The sequence below is a fragment of the Oncorhynchus mykiss genome, chromosome 2 (assembly GCF_057628025.1).
Source record: "Oncorhynchus mykiss isolate SJ-2025 chromosome 2, ASM5762802v1, whole genome shotgun sequence".
In the NCBI taxonomy this organism is placed as follows: Eukaryota; Metazoa; Chordata; class Actinopteri; order Salmoniformes; family Salmonidae; genus Oncorhynchus; species Oncorhynchus mykiss.
Genome location: NC_143023.1, coordinates 64652197 through 64673456, shown reverse-complemented (window position 1 = coordinate 64673456; position 21260 = coordinate 64652197). Strand labels below are relative to the sequence as shown.

At 45.1% G+C, this 21260-nt stretch overlaps 1 protein-coding gene across 43 annotated transcripts in view; it reads right to left on the bottom strand.

Moving 5' to 3' along the window:
* The window catches only part of akap13 (A-kinase anchoring protein 13), a 94507-nt gene that overhangs the window by 8802 nt on the left and 64445 nt on the right, over positions 1-21260 (bottom strand). For 3 of the 43 annotated variants that reach the window (XM_036953029.2, XM_036953038.2, XM_090204869.1), the window contains 19 exons: positions 19495-19582; positions 16079-16203; positions 13834-14210; positions 13053-13109; positions 12230-12289; positions 11014-11182; positions 10728-10827; positions 9654-9764; positions 7712-7754; positions 7475-7589; positions 5481-5613; positions 2988-3055; positions 2646-2709; positions 2103-2256; positions 1752-1864; positions 1156-1302; positions 698-951; positions 421-546; positions 95-212 (listed from right to left, as the gene is read on the bottom strand). In XM_036953029.2, coding sequence (XP_036808924.2) covers positions 95-212; positions 421-546; positions 698-951; positions 1156-1302; positions 1752-1864; positions 2103-2256; positions 2646-2709; positions 2988-3055; positions 5481-5613; positions 7475-7589; positions 7712-7754; positions 9654-9764; positions 10728-10827; positions 11014-11182; positions 12230-12289; positions 13053-13109; positions 13834-14210; positions 16079-16203; positions 19495-19582 — 2422 coding nt within the window. The remainder of the gene's footprint in view (positions 1-94; positions 213-420; positions 547-697; positions 952-1155; positions 1303-1751; positions 1865-2102; positions 2257-2645; positions 2710-2987; positions 3056-5480; positions 5614-7474; positions 7590-7711; positions 7755-9653; positions 9765-10727; positions 10828-11013; positions 11183-12229; positions 12290-13052; positions 13110-13833; positions 14211-16078; positions 16204-19494; positions 19583-21260) is intronic. The other 40 variants (XM_036953046.2, XM_090204775.1, XM_090204876.1 and 37 more) reach the window with 20 other exon arrangements.

The following is a 21260-nucleotide window of genomic DNA, read 5'->3' as shown; positions in this document are numbered from 1 at the left end:
TGCTAACAAGTGGCATTCAAAGCATAAAGAATAACACTATATCACAATACTCAGTAGAGGTGGAATTATAAGTCTCACAGGAGGTGTCTCTCACCTTTTGTGTGCTGCAGTATCCTCTGTAGTAACACAGGGTACTTTGTTATTCGCTGTGTCACTAATAAGATGCACTCTGGGATGCCTAGTCTTCGGACGATTGTGCTGCTCATCTTTTTCTGAAAAACAAATTAAATAGAGATACTCATATAGTGCTTCATACAATGTCTTAATGATGACTTTAGCAGATGTCAATGTGTGTTTAAATGCAACCCCAAAAAAATCACAACAGAGTGTTGGCACCCCCTGGTGGAGAGAGGGATTATTTTCCATACATTATAATGGTGAGACTAGGATGGGTAAACAAACATCATGCTGACACCATACCTTGATAAAGGCTTGGAAGCGTTTGTCTTTGGTGTGAAGCTCCTTGTAGAAGTTGACCGCCTCGTTGTGGCGGCTGCAGAATTTCCCATAGACTTTCTTCATGCGGTCGGCATTGGGACCCGAGAACTGAACACCACACAAGAAAATCCCGTGAGATTAATACCAACAAACCGATTAGCCTAATAATCAACATTTCCACAACATTCCCACAACATTTCCACAACGTCACCTAAACTCCCGAGTCCCCCCCCCCCCCCCCCCCACCCCCCATGCTGACCTGTGAGACGAGCACGTCTCCTATCTTGCGGATGAGGAAGCTACCGTCGTCCCGGCCCTCGATGGACGATTTCCGCTTGAGTTCCAGGAGGTGTGCGAAGAAGTGTGTGTGTAGTTCCAGGAGCTCGTCCAGCATGGGGAACACTCGCTCCACCACCTGGGTATCCAGTTGCACCTCCTTCTGCAGGCCCTTACTGTACACCTCAGACATGATCCTCAGCGTCCGCACGTGGTGCATCTCTGTCTGGACCAGCTCTGGAGAGGATATATGGTTAAAGATGAGGGGTTATAGAGTGAATTCCCAATGAACAGCACCCTACGATTGCGTTTGTACTGAGTAACCGATATCCTAACCCGCCACGCTGATGATATGATAACATCTCAAATCAATTGCGTGAACAAAAACAAAGTGTGTCCCAGTGAGATGGCATGAGTGGTAGCGCGACAGTGTCCTCCTACCGTAGATGACGTCCTGTCTCTTGACCACCTCCTTCTTGAGCCCCTTCACATACTTCTTGTCCACAGTGAAGGTCCAGGAGTCCGCCTCCAGATCCTTGGACTCCGCCTCAAACTCCCCCATCAGCTGGCTGTCCATCATTTCAGTCCCTACGGCAACAGACAGGAGCACATGAGGGCTTGCTGTACGGTGTTCACCGTGAGCAGACGAGCACGCTCCTACGCATACACGGTTCATTATTGAGCGAGGATCAATACGATGCATTAAAACATTGAAATAAAACAGCTGAAAACATCGGAGGCAATCTGAACATGTTGAATGTGTTTCACATTTGCTCACTCATTTGAAGCGAGCCCTTCAATGATGGGGGAACATGATTAGACAATACAGGCAATGATGGGGGAACATGATTAGACAATACAGGCAATGATGGGGGAACATGATTAGACAATACAGGCTCTGTGACTTGGGGAACATGATTAGACAATACAGGCTCTGTGACTTGGGGAACATGATTAGACAATACAGGCTCTGTGACTTGGGGAACATGATTAGACAATACAGGCTCTGTGACTTGGGGTCTCTCAGGGTAACTGACCTTCATCGGTGAGAGACTCAGTGGACTCGTTGACCTTGGAGATCTTGTGTAGTGAGTCTGTGGACTGGGACAGGTACTTCAGGCCCTTCAGAGGCATCTCGTCCATCAATGGCCTGCACGGACAGACAGACGGGGTGAGAGAGAAACAGAGTTAGTGAAGGAGGGGCTAAGAGAGAGAAAGTCCCTTACACACTCCAGCTGCACAATTGCGGTACAATGCATTAGACACGACACTTGTGATAGAACAGGTCCAGTAGTGTTAATGAGCGCGTCGGCATGAGAATGTACAAGCCGAGTATGTGAAGGGGGCGATGGTGAGCTGGTTGCTGGTTTAGTGGTGTTGTGTCTCACCCTGCGATGTTGCTGATGGAGATGCTCTTGGACAGGTTGCTGGAGAGGATGCTGGTATTCCTGCGAGGCACCACCGGCGCCACCATGACCATGGCCTGGTCGTCAGGGGGCAAGATGGCAGACCACGGACGCTCCCGAGACGCCGCCGACGTGGCTGATCACAGACACAGAAATTAGTATATAGTATATTTCGTAGAGGTGTGGGTGCACATAAATGCACAGGCAGCCTACTGCACATGGTCACAAACGTACTGTACTTACAAATATACATGCAGTAGTTGAGAATACATACATGGAGTACTTGAGAATACATACATGCAGTACTTGAGAATCAGTGGAGGCTGCTGAAGGGAGGACGGCTTGTAATGGACTGAATGGAATGGTATCAAACACATGAAAACCACACGTTTGATACCGTTCCATTAACCACATTCCGGCCATTATTGTGAGCCGTCCTCCCCTCAGCAGCCAGATCACAGACATGGACACAGGTTTGATCAGAAAGACAGACATGGAATTAGTGGACAGAGAAGTATGTATTACATTTACTTCTCAACATGACTCCGGACACGGACGCAGAATCTACCACGGTCTGCTGCTTCTGCTGCTGAAAAACACAACGGAAATGCAGTATCACGTATTACGCTAAATCAATGCCAATAACAAGCCTGTACCCATTCATTCACACGTTAGACAGAGACTGATCAAATCAAATCGCATTGGTCACATGCGCATGTTTAGCAGATGTTAATGCGGGTGTAGCGAAATGCTTGTGTTTCTAGCTCCAACAGGGCAGGCACATTCTGTTCCTGTGTGTGTGTGAGTGAAGACGCATTGTAGATGTGAGTTGAGATGCATTACAGACAGAGCAGAGCCAAACGTTACCTTCATTTTGACCTGGACACACACAGGAAGACTGTCTCTGCAGCCCTTATGGACCTGTGCATTGCAGTCTGAAACGATCAGAAGAAAAACAACAATAGGACAAAGAGTTGGTCGAACAATCGGTCAAACACTGCAGAAAAAGCCTCCACTCATCTCACAGGACAGAATACTGTGATTCTAATGTAAGTAGAAAAAATACAACCTTATACCTGCATCGCGTGACTCATACCAAGTCAACACAGCTTTGTTTCACCTGCATCACGTGACTCATACCAAGTCAACGCTGCTTCGTTTCACCTGCATCACGTGACCAATACCAATTCAACACAGCTTCGTTTCACCTGCATCACGTGACCAATACCAAATCAACACAGCTTCGTTACACCTGCATCACGTGACTCATACCAAGTCAACACAGCTTCGTTTCACCTGCATCACGTGACTCATACCAAGTCAACAGAGCTTCGTTTCACCTGCATCACGTGACTCATACCAAGTCAACACAGCTTCGTTCACCTGCATCACGTGACTCATACCAAATTAACGCAGCTTCGTTCACCTGCATCACGTGACTCATACCAAATCAACACAGCTTCGTTCACCTGCATCACGTGACTCATACCAAATCAACACAGCTTCGTTCACCTGCATCACGTGACTCATACCAAATCAACACAGCTTCGTATCACGTGACTCATACCAAATCAACACTGCTTCGTATCACGTGACTCATACCAAATCAACACAGCTTGGTTTCACTTGCATCACGTGACTGACTCATACCAAATCAACACTGCTTCTTTGAACCGCCCTAAACTATAGAAACAGGAAACTCTAATCTGAAAATGCTGAGAAAATGCAGGCGCCATCAAAAAACAGCTCATCTAACCACATAAAAGCAACACAATGACTAACAGAAGAATCCGGGATTAATGTGGAGTATGAAAAGGCCATTGAGTTCAAAGAGTTCCTCTGCACCTCCAGCCCATCCAACAAACACAACAACAACACTTCAGGGAGGGAACAGAAGGGAAGGAAGACAACAATGAACAGGCTGTTGCGCTCTCCCAGATGGAGGTTCTAAACAGTGAGAGGGGATTGTGTTGTGCAACAGGGTGTGTGCCCTTCAATTTTTCCGTGGCCAGCTTGTGGGAGTTGTTTTGATTGTGTGTCAAACACAGATCCTGACAGACTGAATCTCTCAAAGTTAAGCTGAGAGAACAGAGAGAGGAGGCAGGTGTCCATTAGAATAAACTCTATTTGTTTATATTTCAGACAAAACTCCCTCACTCTCCACAAAGCCCTATTTGACTTTCTAGCTAGGAGATAGAGGCGAGGATCAGTCACTGATCAAGGTACCTCTGAATAACTAGGTCAATTGTCAAAACTAAGGGCTTGTTTCAAATCTAGGTCCGTGCTCGTCAAACCCTATGTGGGCTGCAATGCTGTGAAACACTGCATGTCTAAAACTAAGTCACTTCTGAGAAATGAGCCACGTAAACTTAACTTAGGGTTTACAGTACAGGATCCTCCGCTAGTGTGTGTGAGACAGACAGACAGAGAGACAGACAGAGAGACAGACAGACAGGATGTTCGTCACCACACAGCAAAGTGCAGAGAGACAGAACCGAGCTGTAAGAGCAGAGCTGACTTCTCCCAGCTGTGTCAGGGGCAGGGTGATGCAACCCAGTGAAAGACTGAGGGGACTAGCTGGGCCGGGGGCCACATCCGTCCCCTGTCCCTGGTTCCATCTAACCACCCTCTTCACTGGGACAGACCCACCCAGTCCATCACACTTCAGACAGACTGGCAACAAACAAAAGAGTTTGAGAACTAGGCTTGGGAACTAGGCTCTGCTGTTCTAATGCAAGCTGCTGTCCATACAAAGATGGTGGCAGGAATGTACATACTGCCGTGACAGAGAGGTTCTATACGTCCACTTCTGTTGGCCCCAAAATAAACAACATCCTCTTAAGTTCTCCTCAGACAGACCCTCGGCGTGTAGGATTTCCTGTGTTTTGCTTAGTATGGACTTTCTCAACTAGACAAGCTGACTAGGCCGTTTCAGGGAACTGAATATAGTAAGCAGTCCCCATTTTATCACATGGCTTGGAGCCAAAGTAGGACGTTCCATCACCAGACATTACACAATGACTGCAAACACAGCTTGGGCCCCTGAAAACCTACAGGTAGAAACCCAAGGTCATTGTCCAGAGCAGCACCTATATAACCACAGGCCTATATAACCACAGGCCTATATAACCACACGCCTATATAACCACAGGCCTATATAACCACCATGTGAAGAAATAGGAGTTTTGAGGGGTTAATAAAACTAGAGCAGTGTCTCTTACCCTGGAACAAAATTAATACGTTGTGTACTGTGGAGTCTGGTCTCTCATAACACCTGACGTGGGCTGGTTGAGGAGGAGGAGGAGGAAGAAGAAGAGGAGGAGGAGGAAGTGGTTTACAGAAGAGGAGGGGGTGTCTTACTGGTACAGAGGAAGGCTTCTTTAGTGTTGATGGGTTTGTTGCACTGGTGGCAGTTTGAGGAGGGGGCAGGGTTCACAGAGCTGAAGAGATGGCCGTTCAGGGTCTTCTTCTCCTTGGAGTCTTTCTCCTTCTCCTGTTAGAGATACAAAGACAAAACGCCATCAATTATCTGAATCAAAGCACAGTGATGCTTTCGGGAGTTAAGCAATCAAGGTCTTACAAATAGATCTCACGCCTGGATAATAGTTATCCAAAGACGTGATGCATGAGTCACTTGCACAAAGATATACTGAGGAAGTATGCTGACATCATTGACCACTAGTCAAAACGGCATGTGTTTTGGCAGTCTCAAAAACCCATTCCTAATATTTCTGTATTTTCTATCTAGAAGTCTCATTCACAAACAGAAACTTAATTCCGACAAACGGTTACAGTATATCAACGTAACCACATACAATACACCGGGCTGACAGAAAACACACTATCGGGTGTATTGTACAGATAGACACTAATTCATGATGGGTACAGGAAACAACCAATATCCTATGATTCTGACTCAACCTAAATAAGATTCTAAAATCAATTCTCCTGAAAGAGGGAAGAATGTGTGGTGAGAAGACAGTGTATCATGATGTGTTCCCGTCTGAGCCGTGAGCCAGGCACTAGTCAACTCTAAACAACGAGGCTGGAGACACTTCTTCCCCTTCTCATCAAGACACAAGTCACAGGCTGCCAACGAAAACCCTGCACCGTTCGACGTCATAGAAATAAACTAGTAGATATGATAAACAAATACAGTAAAAAGTGACATTGGGAAAGTGGGAGGCACACCTTCGACATGCAGTAGTTAGTGACTAAGTACATTATGGTGACTAATAACTCCCGGTTTCTTCCCAGAAGTCCCAAATGACCAATATCCCCTACCTCATCCTGTCCTGCCTCAGCCCTCAGCTTCAGGGAGCGACCGTGTGCCAGGAGACGTCTACACAACATTACAGTAACAGTCTGTCTGTTCGCTGGTCTGGAACAAAAGGTGCTACAGCCTCTACAGACAGAACACTGGCGTTCCCATGACGCCAGCCATCAGCCCACCAGGAGGAAGTGAGATACCATGTGTAGGATGAGGGGGGTGGTGGAGGGAGGATCTGTGCCTCTGCACTGCTGTTTTCTGCCGTCTCTGTTACACAGCAGCCCCACTGCAGTTTCCGGCCTCTGGCTCGCAATCTCAGCAAATATTTCTACAGTATGTACAATGTACATACTTTCAAGTATGAACAAGTCTTAATGGAAATAAAATGTATTTTTGGGGATACAATCACAGGGAAATAAAATCACATGAGAACTGTGTTGATGCATGGTCTGGGCGTGACTGTTTTTACTGTAATGTTATCAGGAAACATGGTAGAATTAAGTCTAAGAGAGCGGTTTGTTTTCGCAGAAGCAGCGATGCCATACAGACAGATTTTTGAGAAAGACCACAGCATGCCTCTGTTTCCTGTTTGACTTCCCTACTGCGTGCAGAACAGGCGCCTCGCTCTGCTACTCACACCTCACAGACGGATACACTTACCTAACAGAAAGATACTGTAAATCCCTTCTGAATACATGTACTCTGTATAAATGTATCCATAGAACTGTATGTATTGAGAAGCCTTTGAACACCTAATAATCCATTTGATTTAACGTCAGAAAGACCAAGAGGGAACAATAGCGCTAGGGTCAGAGTGAAAATGTACTACTGGGGCTTCTTCAATTCAATTAACCAATACAACTTGATTTATCCTCTCACATACAATTCTGAGCCAGGCTCTGTGCTCTGCTAGTGCAGGAAGTGGAGGAAATGGAGGAGGAGGAAAGGAAGAGAAGCAGGAGGAGGAGGAGAGGAGGAAATGGAGGAGGAAAGGAAGAGAAGCAGGAGGAGGAGGAGAGGAGGAAATGGAGGAGGAAAGGAAGAGAAGCAGGAGGAGGAGGAAATGCTGAATGGACAGACTCACCTTGTTCTTCTTAGTACTCATTTTGCTCTTGAGGTAACTGAAAGTGCGGCTGACCTTGGTCCCTTGTCTCCCCTCAGTGTAACTCCGCAGGGGGCCCGGGTCCTCCTCAGAGATGCTGAACCAGACAAGGAAAAATGCACTGAACATACGGCCATTTACACTTGTTCTGCTGGAGAAATAGCAATCAGAGTACACATTGTAAGAAAGGCCCCATTGAAAAGAAAGCCTCTGTCGTACCTGTACTCTAGTGATCCAGAGGTGCTGGAGTAGGATCCCATTCCTACGGGAGAAATAGAGAGAGGGGGTGATGAGCTGGACCAATGGAAGCATGTTGAAATAACATGTTGAAATTACAGACTGCAATTCCTCTGTATAAAATCATAGACTTATAGTATATAACCATGAAACAGTCTTGTCATATTTTTCTATCAGAATTGTGGTTCAGTACATGTATAAATTACATATTACATAATCATTACAAGACATTTCCAAGCACAGGTGATATCACATAACACGTTTGTACAAACATCCAACTGAACCAGTGGGTACTTGGTAGGACGGGTTACATGTGGAATTGCACACTGGGTAATATGGTTAAGGACATAGCCAATTAACATCAAGCCCCCCAAAAAATACATTCACTACCGAATGTGAACAATAGACAGCATATATTTACAGTAGTAGTCATGGGCGGCCAGTAATAAAGAAAGTTACTAGGGGCCAAACACAGTCCTCCAGCAAAGCTCAATAAGGCACACATCACGTGACAAACACAGTCCTCCAGCAAAGCTCAATAAGGCACACATCACGTGACAAACACAGAGGCATTTTCAAAAACTGCCATGCAACATCTCTTACAGCTCTTAAGCTGCAGCTCTGAAACGCTAGAGCCGCGAAAGCCCTCTGAAACGTCATCCCCCAGTAACGGCCCGGCCAGGGATTTTCTTCCTATCGTTCGCCCCCAAAATAATATACAAGCCGTTCTTACGAGGCTCAAAGGAGTGTGAAAGCAGCAGTGAAATTTCCTAAAGGAAACTCAATCCTTTTTAGCAGCTGTGAAGCCCAAAAGGAACACTTTGAAATGTGTTTATGTGGATTTCAAAGAATGGAGGCTAGAGGGAATAAATAGAAGTGATGGAAAGAAAAAGGGGAAGAAATATGTGGAAAACTCACAGGAGGGACATAATATGCGTGGCAGCCATGTCAAATACAATAGGAAAAGGGCTACTTGGGGACCTGGGGAAATCTGTGCTAGGAGAACGCTGATTCTTTAGCCTCCGTTGGATACCAATAGTGGGAAATAGATTCTGGGGTCATGGGTGTCTCCTGCAGATATTCATTAAGGGCTGAATGATGAATGATGATGATGATGATTCCAGATGGCTGACTGGACTGCAGAGGGCTTTTTACTCTGAAGCTGCAGTATTTATTCGTATAAAAGACCTCATTGAGTCTGCTGCTGTTGCTAGGTTTTCAGCCGGGTACAAATCGTTCAGAAATACAACGCTCTTAAAAGGACAAAAGAGTCAATCTTGTCCTTGACTGTTTCATGAACATTTAATAAATATGTGAACATCTTGGTGAACATCTTTGAATTAGACTGAAATGAAAAACATGGACATGGTTTGGCATAATCTTTTCATTCTTCTTCCGTCCTGGTCTTGGTAACCAAGATTTTCAGAACTAAGCTGTAGGCATTGCTTTCATAAAATAGATGAAGCCATAGTCAGAAAATAACATAGAGCACAATAACTTAACAGACACAATTAGTGGACTGGTCAGACTCGCCCCATTTACAAGACCTAATAGTCTATGTGGAAGCAATTTTCTTATTCTGTTCAGAAACACTTTGCTTGAATTTTCACTAAATGGACTTTCATTACCAGTGCATATCTGATCACCTGTTCAGTTTTGGTGACTGCAGATGATAACCTACTTCTTTGAAAACAAAGCTATGTACATGTTGAATTTCTCTCAAACCAAATGACTTGTCTACAACTTCAGAGACATTGACCCTGTTAAGGGGAGGGGAACCAAACAGAGATTAGGGTTGGATTTAGAGTTTAGCGGGATGTGACGTCCGTTTAGTGACACGGGCAGAAGAAGAGGCACACTACACAGGAAGCAGCCAGGGGCTAGGTGGGTACTCAGGGCATTCTGGGAGCTGTACAGTACTTACTCACAACCTCCTCCTCATCACTGGAGGAAGAGCCAATAGAAAAGAATGTTCTAGATTTGGGGATGCTGAAGGAGAAGGAGATGCGTCTCTTTGGTCGAGTCCGTCCGCTCGCTATCCAGTTCAAGGGTACAAAAGACATCAAATCACGCGTTAAATGAGCACAAGAACCTGGGCCGAACCTCAATGCCTTCCAAGTGATCAAATGAGCCCTACACAGACTTGACCTCATTCCCTACCAAGTGATTGAATGAGTGACACCCCACACAAAGGGACAGGGAAACCAGAGAAGGGAGAAATCCCCGCCCCCAGTGATAGTGAGGAGAAGCTGTAACAGTAGCCTCTGTTAGCCCCAGAGGAGATTGGGATTGAGAGAGTGAACTAGCCACCTGATTGGATGCTGTCCCTGTCAACTGTCTGGAAAATGAACAGCAGAGGTAGAGAGGGAAAATGGACCTGAAGGATGAGGTTGGAAACAGCAGGTGACAGGAGACTTGATTGTTGGATAGATAGAGGCCTGGCCTTTTGTGCCACCATGCCACCACAGACAGAGAGAAGGCTGTAGGGCAGGGGGGTCAAACTCATTCCACGGAGGGCAGGGTCTGCAGGTTTAAAAATGTTTCCCTTTCCTGCAGTCACATGACCAACTCGCCCTCTAGTGGCCTCATGGGTGGAACGTTATTCATATTTTCCATAATTGTATCATTAATAAACTTTGTTTTTCCTGTGTTTCTATGTCATATTTCAGTCTTCTGCGATGTATATAAAGTGTAATATTGCAATTCAAACTCAAAACTGAATCCATTTCAACATCTTTTTTTAAGCCCATAACCATTGTGTGTGAGGTGTATACTTTTGTTTCTAAGTAGATTTCTGTAAGACTACCAAGAAACACTGTGACACTAATGTAGCCCACTTCAGTACAAGGTGAGGGGAGTTCCTTACTAATCAGTGACCTTAAGTACAAGGGTGGAGCGAAACACTCGCATACACCAAGGCCCTCCGTGGAATGAGTTTGACCTGTGTGCTGTAGAGGGGAACCCAGAGAAAGTGTTAACGTGTTAGAGTGAGCCTCACCGTCCAGGTCTCTGTGACTGATGGCCAGCATGGACACCGACTTGGTGAGCGCTTGGTGAGGTATGAGGGGACGTCTCACAGGCAGAACTCTCCCTGATAGCTGAAATAGAGGAGAGAGAGAGTGATCAGTGAGCTGTCTGCAATCAAATAAAACACAATTTCACTCAACTACTGTGCATACAGAGAGCCACTCTACACGGGAAGTTGCAAAGATTCGGCAATTGCGCAAGTCTTTGCGCAAGCAAGACACAGGACCCCTATGGTAAAGATAGGCCTGGACACATACCTGGCTGTCGAGGCTGCTGCAGTCGCCAAGGTCTGACTCCTGCTCCTCTGTTAGGGACAGAAGCGAGCCTCTCTCCTCACTGTCCAGGCGGGTCACACGTCCAGGGCTCCCCACGTCGACGGAAGCCTTCCCAGCATCCTCCTCTCCAGCCAGGCCCTCCAAACTGTAACTGCAGCCACAACACAACAAAACTGTGTGAGTTACTGAAAGCATTTTGCGTCGGGACAATAGATACTAACGCCCCGAGAGATGTTTAAACCACAGGCAGGCAGTGAATTCACACCCAGCAGATCCTCGTGCTCCAGGCAGATGATCAATCAGCTGGTTCAAAACTGAAACCAGACAAGTGTAGCGCACAAGTACATGCACATGTAGACACTGAACTAGATGCCTGCAGGACGGCAGTGAGGAGGTGATGGGAGGAAGGAAGGAAAGCATGTATAGCCAAAGAGGAATAAATGAACACCAGCACAAACAGGAAGGAACACATACATGCAAACCTAAACATAATATAAAGGGCAAATAACTGAAGTATAATAGATATTTTCCCCCACCCCCCCCAAAGCTTCAATTTCAGGTTGGCAACCTTTAGTTTAGTTGATTAAAAAGTGTAGAACATTTAAGACAACAGAACAATTCATGTTAAATAACAGCTATCAAATAACACACTTGAGATCATGAATGTATAAGAAATCAGCATTCAGTATTGGTGTACAAAAAAACTAGCACCTCGTTCCCGACTGTGATGATTGGTCCTCTCACTGAAGCTGCCAAGCGAGGTAACTGAACTAAAACCATAACTCACATGTACGGCTCACTGATGACGATGCTTATATTGGTTGTTTTAAGCTTTGCCATAGTTAACCAGCAGTGTAGCAGTAAAATACGATTGTTCTAAAGATGCTTGATGCTTCCTCTCTAAATTCTAGCTTCCTTGTCTCTGAGAGTGAGCCAGAGCGAGAGAGGCAGAAGAGAAGTGACTGCATCCCTGAGGTCGACCACGACCGACCAGCAAAGTGACAAAGACAAAGAGACCACAGTGAAAGCAGCAGTGACACACACCAAGCCAGATACAGTACATCCCGCACAGAGCACAGAACATGCAGGGGCTCCCGTCTCTTTTGTATCTCTCATCTTGTTAATCCTCCTATACTGTCAGTGCATTCTTTCCATCTTCATTTCTCTCCCAGTTAGTTGACACACAGTGATGGCATACCTTCTGCTATCAATCTGTTCCGGGTGAGGAGGGGGGATGTTGGAGGGACACCAGCTCATACTGACAGGGAGATGCCAGGGAGAGGGATGGAGAGGGACATGAGAGATGGGTGGACAAAGGGAGAAACAGGGTGACGTTATTACAGGGTGGGGGGGGGGTCAAAGGTGAAAGTGGTGGGTTAATGATTAATCCTGCAGTCGGATGTTATTAATATTGTTCATTATTTCATCATTAATAAACATTATTTTCTTTTTTTACACAAGAAATCTGATGTTTCTTCTATGGCAAACGGTTTTGTTATATTTCAGTCTTCTGTGATGTATATAAAGTATAATATTGGGATGCAAACTCAAAATATAATATATTTCAACTCTATATCTGACATGGTAAAGGTGTCTTCCTTTTAAGCCCACAACCATGTGTATGAGGTGTATACTTTTGTTTCAAAGTAGATTTGTTTAAAGACTACCAAGAAAAACTCTGTGACCCTGATTAATTATTTGATTTTATTTATTTAACTAGGCAAGTCAGTTAAGAACAAATTCTTATTTACAATGACAATGATTTAGCCCACTGCAGTAAACGGTAGGCTTCTTTTCCCCCATTGGGAGTGGTTTGATAAAGTATTTTATTGGGGGGAAAAACCTTTTTGCTTGGTTTCCACTCTCTCCAGACATAATCTGACAGTACTCTCTGTTTTAGAAATGACTTTTCCATAGCATATGTGTGATAGAGGTAAAAGTAGGTTTAGCATTTTCTTCCCGTAATTGCAACACATCAGGGAGAGTCAGAATGGAAACATTGAGAAATAACACTATGGTACCTTCTCCTATGAAACGTTGGCTTTCGAGGCTTCCCCTCCCCTTGACTTCGCAACGAACTGAGAAGATGAATGGAGAGATGATCAGAAGACAGGAGAGGTGGGATGGACAGAGAGAGATGGGAGCACTGACAGTACAATACATGACCAAATGGGTGAAAATGAGCGAGAAGGAATTGGTAGCAATAAAAACAAAGGCTATTCAAGTCAAGCCTCTGGATAGTGTCTCAGTGTCGCAGACTGAAACATTGAGCAGAATGAGTGATGTCAGAGGAGTGATGGTACAGTACTTCGCAAACAGCTCGCGCAGCTGTTGAAGGAGGTCAGAGGTCAGTGTTTAACCTTTGACCGGGACCAGGCCTTTCCCACAAAGTCCACTTACACAGAGGAGCCTCCAAGCTGACTATACTGTACACAGGCCCTCTGAGGGACATGCACAGAACACACAGACACACACACACACACACACACACACACACACACACACACACACACACACACACACACAAGGCCATATGAGGACCACTCCTCTGGGAGCCAGTCTCTGTCCTAGTCTCATCTCTGTACACTGTACTTCCCAGGCTACCAGAGTCTCAAGTGGCTCCACAATAGATATAATCATACTGAGGACAAGTCAGAATACTGTAGGAGTTGGCGGTGTATGGTTCACACAGATGATGACGTTTTACCACTATAGCTATCCTTCCTGGGGAGTACCGTATGTTTATGTGAGTGTGTGTGGGGTACATGTAAGAGGTCAGTGTCTGGGTCTAAGAGGACTCACCTGCGTTGGTTCACGTCTGTTTCTCCTTCGGGATTCTTCCCCGGGCCCCAGCTGTGCCGGCGGAACGGAGAGAGCGAACGGATACACGGGCGCATGACGGCAGAGCATACAGGCACCTCTGTCAGCTTGTCTTTCCTCTCCTCCTCCTCTCCTCCCTTCCCTGTTGTCTGCCAGGTGTCTCCAGAGCTCCAGCTGGTCCGAGTTCCCACCGCCCCCGCCCCGGCCCAAGGAGGGCCCACGCTGCCCAGGGAGGAGACACTTAGGGGACCTACACTGCCCTGAGAGCTGGCGCTGAGGGGACCCACACTGGCCACGTCGTCTACGGAGGAGAAGGACACTGACACCCCGCTGGTGCTATCCCTTGGCCCATCCACAGCCTGGGGACAGAGAGAGACCCTGTTAACCACTGGAGCCAAAGTCAACACAACTCAAAGGCATTATATTTGGGTGCAAAAAAGAGGGAGCGCTTCTTTTGCATCAAGTATGAAGACAAAGAGAGGTGGTCATGGGAGAACGGGGTATGAATTAGTGATCAAATTAAGTTGCAGCTGTGTAAAAACACCATACTTCAAAACCATCCAAGGTAACTTTATTTTAGAGGATATTGCAATTCAAAAATAAAACGGACCAACATGTCGCGATCATCTTCAGTGTGTGTGTATATTATCTATTAGGGTTTGGAAAGTCTGTAGGGGACTTTTTTGCTGGAACAGACATATTTTAGCTGGAATTGCACATTACAACCTAATCTAACAAGTCTGGTAAGCATGATGCCAAATGTGTCCCTAAATGTCAAAACAAAAATGTCCTGTCTCATTGTCTCTCAGGCTGTTCCTCACACATGCCAGGCCTGGGAGGTTAGGCCTGATGATGACTGGCCAGAGCTGCCATTAGTCTGAGCTTACTGCGGGCTTCAGACTGGCGAGAGGAAAGGGCAAGGCAGGGAGAGAGGCATACTGATGGAGGAGAGAGTTTTTTCCAGCCCTATAAAGGTTACATAACAACTGAAACACACACCCTTTAGGGAGGCAGGCTGCAGATGATCTTCATTGGGAGTGTATCATTAGTTTTCACATTCTCCAGCAGTGCCAGCACTGGGCGGGTGTTAAGCTAACGGTCGGCCGCAGTGGCTCAGAGCATAATAACCATACAGGCCTCTTTATGAGGAGAAGGCTATGGAAAATCAACTTCCAGAACAAATGACTCAGCCTGCCTGAGATCACGCAGCAGGGAAGCAGTCAGCCAGCTAACACTCTCTACACAAACACACACCTACACTAATCACACGCAGTCACGCAGTCACGCACACACACACAGACGCACATTTCGAAAATATGCTCTAGAGAAAACTGGACTTGGAATAAGGATCGTTTTAAAAGAGCCTTTGAGGAATGAAAAGACTAGTAGAATCGAGTCATGTTACTCAGGTCCTTTTTTGATCACTGCCTGCCTGTCTCTGTCCAAAGTGCTGAGGTCACCCGAAGTTTCAAAACCTGTTGCGTAATGACAAACCTCAAGACGGGAGGCGGAGGGGCAGAGACTGGTCTGGGAGCAGTTAGAGGGGACTTGTGTAGCTTCTCAGGAAGAAAACATTTGTTAACGTTTCTAACATTTGACTCATTAACTTACTCTTTTTTTTTTACATACCAACATGAAAACCTAATGAAATAAAACATGTAGCCTACAGACTGAGTTGAAGTTACAGTGTGCATGTGTGGTTGAGTGCTAAGTAGATGCCCGGAGAGGAAATGAACTCATGAGTGCAGAGAAACCAAAGCCTGTTGAAACCAAAGAAATGAGGACCAAGGCTGTAGTGGAAAAACAGCTTTGGAGTGCCGTTATGCCTCACCCGCCCTCCACTGAGTGTACACTATGAAAGAAGGGTGGAGGAGGAAGGGAGGTAAAGGAGAAAACGAGGGGGATGAGGTCATAATGGGGTTTGCTGGCCCAGGAAGGAGGGCTCATGGGAGCCTGTTGATGTCACATGGTAGAGGAAGCTAACCAGTCTGCTGTGGTCTGAAGGTGCATTAACAAACAGACTAGCTGGGAAATCAATGGAACTACATCACCAAAAACATACAACAGGGAAGACATAGACCGTGTTGCTTGTTTTCTAGAACTGACTCATACGGACTCATAATGTACTCATATGCTATCATGTCACAGCCGATGAAGACTCCTACTCCTCTCCTTACATTGTATTGTGACTGAAAGCGAGTGTCTGGGTCCAGTCCAGTGTGCTCACCTTTCTGAAGACACTGTCCTCTCCCAGACTTTCCACATCACTGATTGAGTCTCTCAGGGCACCAGTGGTCGACAAAGAGCCCCCAACACTCTCAGAGCTTTCAGAGCACGGGGACACAGGGAATTCTGTGAGAGAGAAAAGGGGTATCAAGATGAGTGTCCGATACTCACCATGGCCTTGCCTTGTTTGTGTGTGTGTTCGAGTGTCAGTGTGTGTGTGTGTGTGTGTGTGCAGGGCTGTGGTGGTCACTAAAATTTCATCAGCTGGTGATTGTCAAGCAAATAACTGTCTGTCTCACGGGAATTGACCGTCAATTAACATAAACACATTTAGCATCTCCTGGCCTCCACACACAGCCTACAAGCCACTGATGCAGTCCTTTGGAACATCTACATTTTAAAAAGTCTAATACAAAAATACAGTTAAACATAGCTGAATAAAACAGAAAGGATATTTTCTCCAAATGATTTGAGGGAATGTGGCTATTCTATGTTGAGCGGTTAATAAAAAATAGGTACTCCTATATGCTGAATTTAGAGTTATTAATGTAACTTTAGTTGTTCTACAAACGGTGGGCTATATGTTTTGATTTTTAATACATTATAAGGCTGCATGATGAGACTCCAATGATGATTTGAAAAATGTTGCTTGAAAGGCATGAGCTCTGCTTTGTTCTTTCACAGGCTGTACACACTTCATCAGTCACTCATTCACAATTTGACAAGCACTTGATAATGCCTACAATTTCATGCCGGCATCCCCTGTGTGTGGCCATAATGCACCCTAAAAAACTCTATGCATTTTGCGCTCGTTGTGCCTTCCGAATCACCTCTCAGTCACATGGCTCTCTGTCACGTGATCATGTCTTTCTCACAGGCTACAAGTGAAGACAGACACATCGGTTACGCAACTGAGCGTATCCTAATCTAATTCAGAGGTGCATATTGAAGATCATGGAAGAACTGTCCACATTTACTTTTCATCAGCCAACAAGACAAGTAGGCCTAACGAACAGCAAAAGCACTAGCCTATGTCAATCTACTACCCCCATAGCACAAAAATCTACCTATTCTGTTCTCTGAGATAAATAAATATTAAAAACATAGTCTGGGACAGTTATGGGATGCGATAGATCCCAAATTAATACAACCACGAGCATCCCAAACATTTTTTACGCAATGTAGCTGACGCAACAGATCAGAACGTTAAGCTTAAAATATTGATAAACTATATAAACTATATAAACTATTTATTCACATTATAAGCGCAGCAATGTGCACACGGCAGTAGGCTGTAAGCGCGAATATTCCATTAGCGGGAAAACACCATTATCAAAAGTGACCACAAATGTGATTATTCATGTAATGCTTTTATTATAAAAGTGCATTTTAATGGTGAAAATGATCTTCCCCAAACTTAACTCACGTGCTGCTTATACATGCCAGTTAGGCTCTACAACCCTTGTAAACAGATTAAATGTGCTTCATTTTAAGAAGTTATTTGGCCACTTTAGTTACTTTAGATACAAACCGTATCAAAATGTATAGGCCTATGGGCTAGGCTACATGAGGTGTGTGGCTATGACTGGAAAAAGTCGCAAAAAAGGCATTGTTTCTTATGCTGGGCATCATTCATACGTGATAATATATCATTCACAATTGATAGGCTAATATTGTCACCCATCAGACTATTCTTGATTTAACCTTGTCTTACATATACTAAATAATATATGTGTGACATTTTGTTATGATTTAGAATGGACCATTATCATTCACCTGTATCGAAACCGGGGCAGCGGGAAAACATACATGTCATCTATTCACTTAAATAGCGAATGGAGGACGCTTTTCCTGTGGTTCATTTTCATGCCAGCCAGTTAGGCTATACTCCTGTTGTAAAGAGAAGCAATGTGCTTAATATTAGGAAAGTTGAGAAATAAAGGTAGTAAGCCTAGCCTATAGAAAGCTGATGGGATCTTCCTGTTTTTAGTAGAGGCCATCACTGTTTTCTCACGCAATTGCACAGCCTACAGAAACCTTGTGCAACATGAGCTCATGGGCTCTCATGAAGTGTTTGATTAGATTTTTGATTAGATTTGCATTGATGTTAGAGTGAGGGACAATAGAGTGCTGAGTACCAGGCAGTTAGCAAGTTTGGTAGGCTACTAATGACCCTCAGCAGCATCAGAGCTTGGAGAAGCCTAATTACCGGGACTAAACAGTCACATGGAGTTTGACTGCATAAAGACAGTGAAAAATAGGGCCAACTCAGATTGTCCATGTAGCCATTTTGTTAGCTATTTAGTTAGGGATAGAAGCTGTTCAGGGGGCCTGTTGGTGTCGGACTTGATGCACCAGTACTGCTTGCTGTGCGGCAGCAGAGAGAACAGTCTATGGCTTGGGTGGCTGGAATCTTCAACATTTTTCCCATGTCTTCCTTTCACATGATCAGGAAGAAAAACGAGCTGCGTTGCATTGATAATTGCGATCCTCTTGGGTATGATGTTGATGACGTCAGATGCCGAAAAAAGGATAAACTATTTTTTTATTTTAACAAGAAGGATTTTATTGTTTGAGTGGGTTGCTGTTTTGTCATTGTTTGGCCTAGCAACCAGAACGATGGGACTGGAAGCATCTCAAAGGGAGGGGACAAAGATACAGAGATGCTAAGGACAATGCAGTGGTATGGATACCTTTTAAAGCTATTATGGCAACTGATCTCTGCACAGATGTGAACTCTAGTCTAATTCCTATGACATAAGGTATTTTCTTCCAACTGATCTCTGCACAGATGTGAACACTATCTTCTTCAGACATCAAAGGTGGTAGGGTTGCACAACATGCTAACCTAGTCTACAGGTACGAGATACGTTGATTGATACTATGGGGACACATGGTACAGTAGGGATAGAAGTTCAGATGAAAGCAGGTCCATGCCATCCCCATCTTATCTGAATCAATGACCTTGCCATTTTAAGCCTTTCACTACTCTTACAGAGAGCTGCTCTCTTCTCTACAGTACATCTCAATCCTCTGAAATTAAGTTACAACCTGGTCTTTCCAACTGAGATCTTCCAGAAATCAAATTATATTCTGACATGTGCTCTTCCATGATCCAAGCAAGGACCTCCATACCCCTGACAACCCTCCCAATCTTCATTTCTGCTCTTCTCTATCTCCTATAACCTGTATGATAACTGACTGCCTGGCAGAAATAAACTGCCTGGGATTGGTCAATACAAATTATTCTGAAGAGGAACCCTTTTTGGTTCCATGTAGAATAATCCGTGGAAAGGGTTACAATGGAACCCAAAAGGGTTCTACCTGGAACCACAAGGACCTAGAACAGAAAATGGTTCTTCAAAGGGTGCTCCCATTGAGAAAGCCAAAGAACCCTTTTAGGGTATTTTGACTTACCTGTGGATTCTGTTATGGTAGTCTTCACCTGTAATGTAGGATCAGTGCAGGGCTGGGCAGGGTAGAATGTCTCCTTCTCTCTGTGGATCTAGAAACAAAAATACTTTTGGGATCAACAAGACCGAACTTATACAACAGATGTCTTTAGTAAAGTAGCGGTAAGCATATTTTTTTGGTGGAGAAACAAAATGAATACTGAATATACACCAACTGCAAGTTTTCTAAGTACTTTCTATTTTCAAAAACCTAAGAATCTGGGAAGAATTCCTAGTATTCTCAACCATGCTGTCTTGGCAGGTTGGTGTTATAGAACAGTCAGACAGATATACAATAGTATCAGTCTCAGGACATTAATATTGATGGCCTCTACTTTGGAACACAGAAGACCTACCACAGAACACAGAAGACCTACCACAGAACACAGAAGACCTACCACAGAACACAGACGACCTACCACAGAACACAGAAAACCTACCACAGAACACAGAAGACCTACCACAGAACACAGAAGACCTACCACAGAACACAGAAGACCTACCACAGAACACAGAAGACCTACCACAGAAAACCTACCACAGAACACAGAAGACCTACCACAGAACACAGAAGACCTACCACAGAAGACCTACCACAGAAGACCTACCACAGAACACAGCAGACCTACCACAGAACATAGAAGACCTACCACAGAACACAGAATACCTACCACAGAAGACCTACCACAGAACACAGCAGACCTACCACAGAACATAGAAGACCTACCACAGAACATAGAAGACCTACCACAGAACATAGAAGACCTACCACAGAGCACAGCAGACCTACCACAGAACACAGCAGACCTACCACAGAACATAGAAGACCTACCACAGAACATAGAAGACCTACCACAGAACATAGAAGACCTACCACAGAACACAGCAGACCTACCACAGAACACAGCAGACCTACCACAGAACACAGCAGACCTACCACAGAACACAGCAGACCTACCACAGAACATAGAAGACCTACCACAGAGCACAGCTTTGCATAGAAGGAGAAGAAAATACATGTCTGCAGGTAGAGAGAATCTAATCACGTGAATGAAAGACCATAAACAGTGTGGCTGTGCCTCGATCTGACTCAATAGGCCACATCTGGCCTATTCCCTGGGCCCAGGACTGCTACAGTCAGCCTTCAGTAGGCTCTCTCTCTCTGTGTCTGGAACTGGCTGTGTTGAGCTCTAACTGCTGCTCACCATACGTGCTGCTGCTGGGAATTTGGACCGGGAGTCGGAGAGGAATTCTGCCCACATGTAAACATCAGGCCTGATTGACATTCAGCTCACAGCTACTAGCAGTCTGAGGCTCTAGGCCACACTGGGCACCCAGGGAGCTGTTGTTGTGGGGGCTTAAGTGCCTTGCTCAAGGGCACAACAGCAGGCAATGGCATCTAGGCGGACCCAGGATTCAAACGGGCAAATCTCAGGTTGCTGGCTCGCCTCTCTGACCTCTGGGCTACCTGCCGCCTCAAGATCAGTGTTCACTGTTCAGATGGCAGTAAGAACAGAATGGAGGAGGAAGAACACCACCCAACCCTCAGATAAAAACAAAGAGACTGAACAGAGAAGAACTATTACTTTTTCTAGTAGATGCCCTTATTAAAACCCAAATACATTAGTTGAAGATTAAGAGTTACAATATGGTAACTACAACAACCACACCTCTCTAACTACAACAACCACACCTCTCTAACTACAACATCTCTCTAACTACACCAACTAC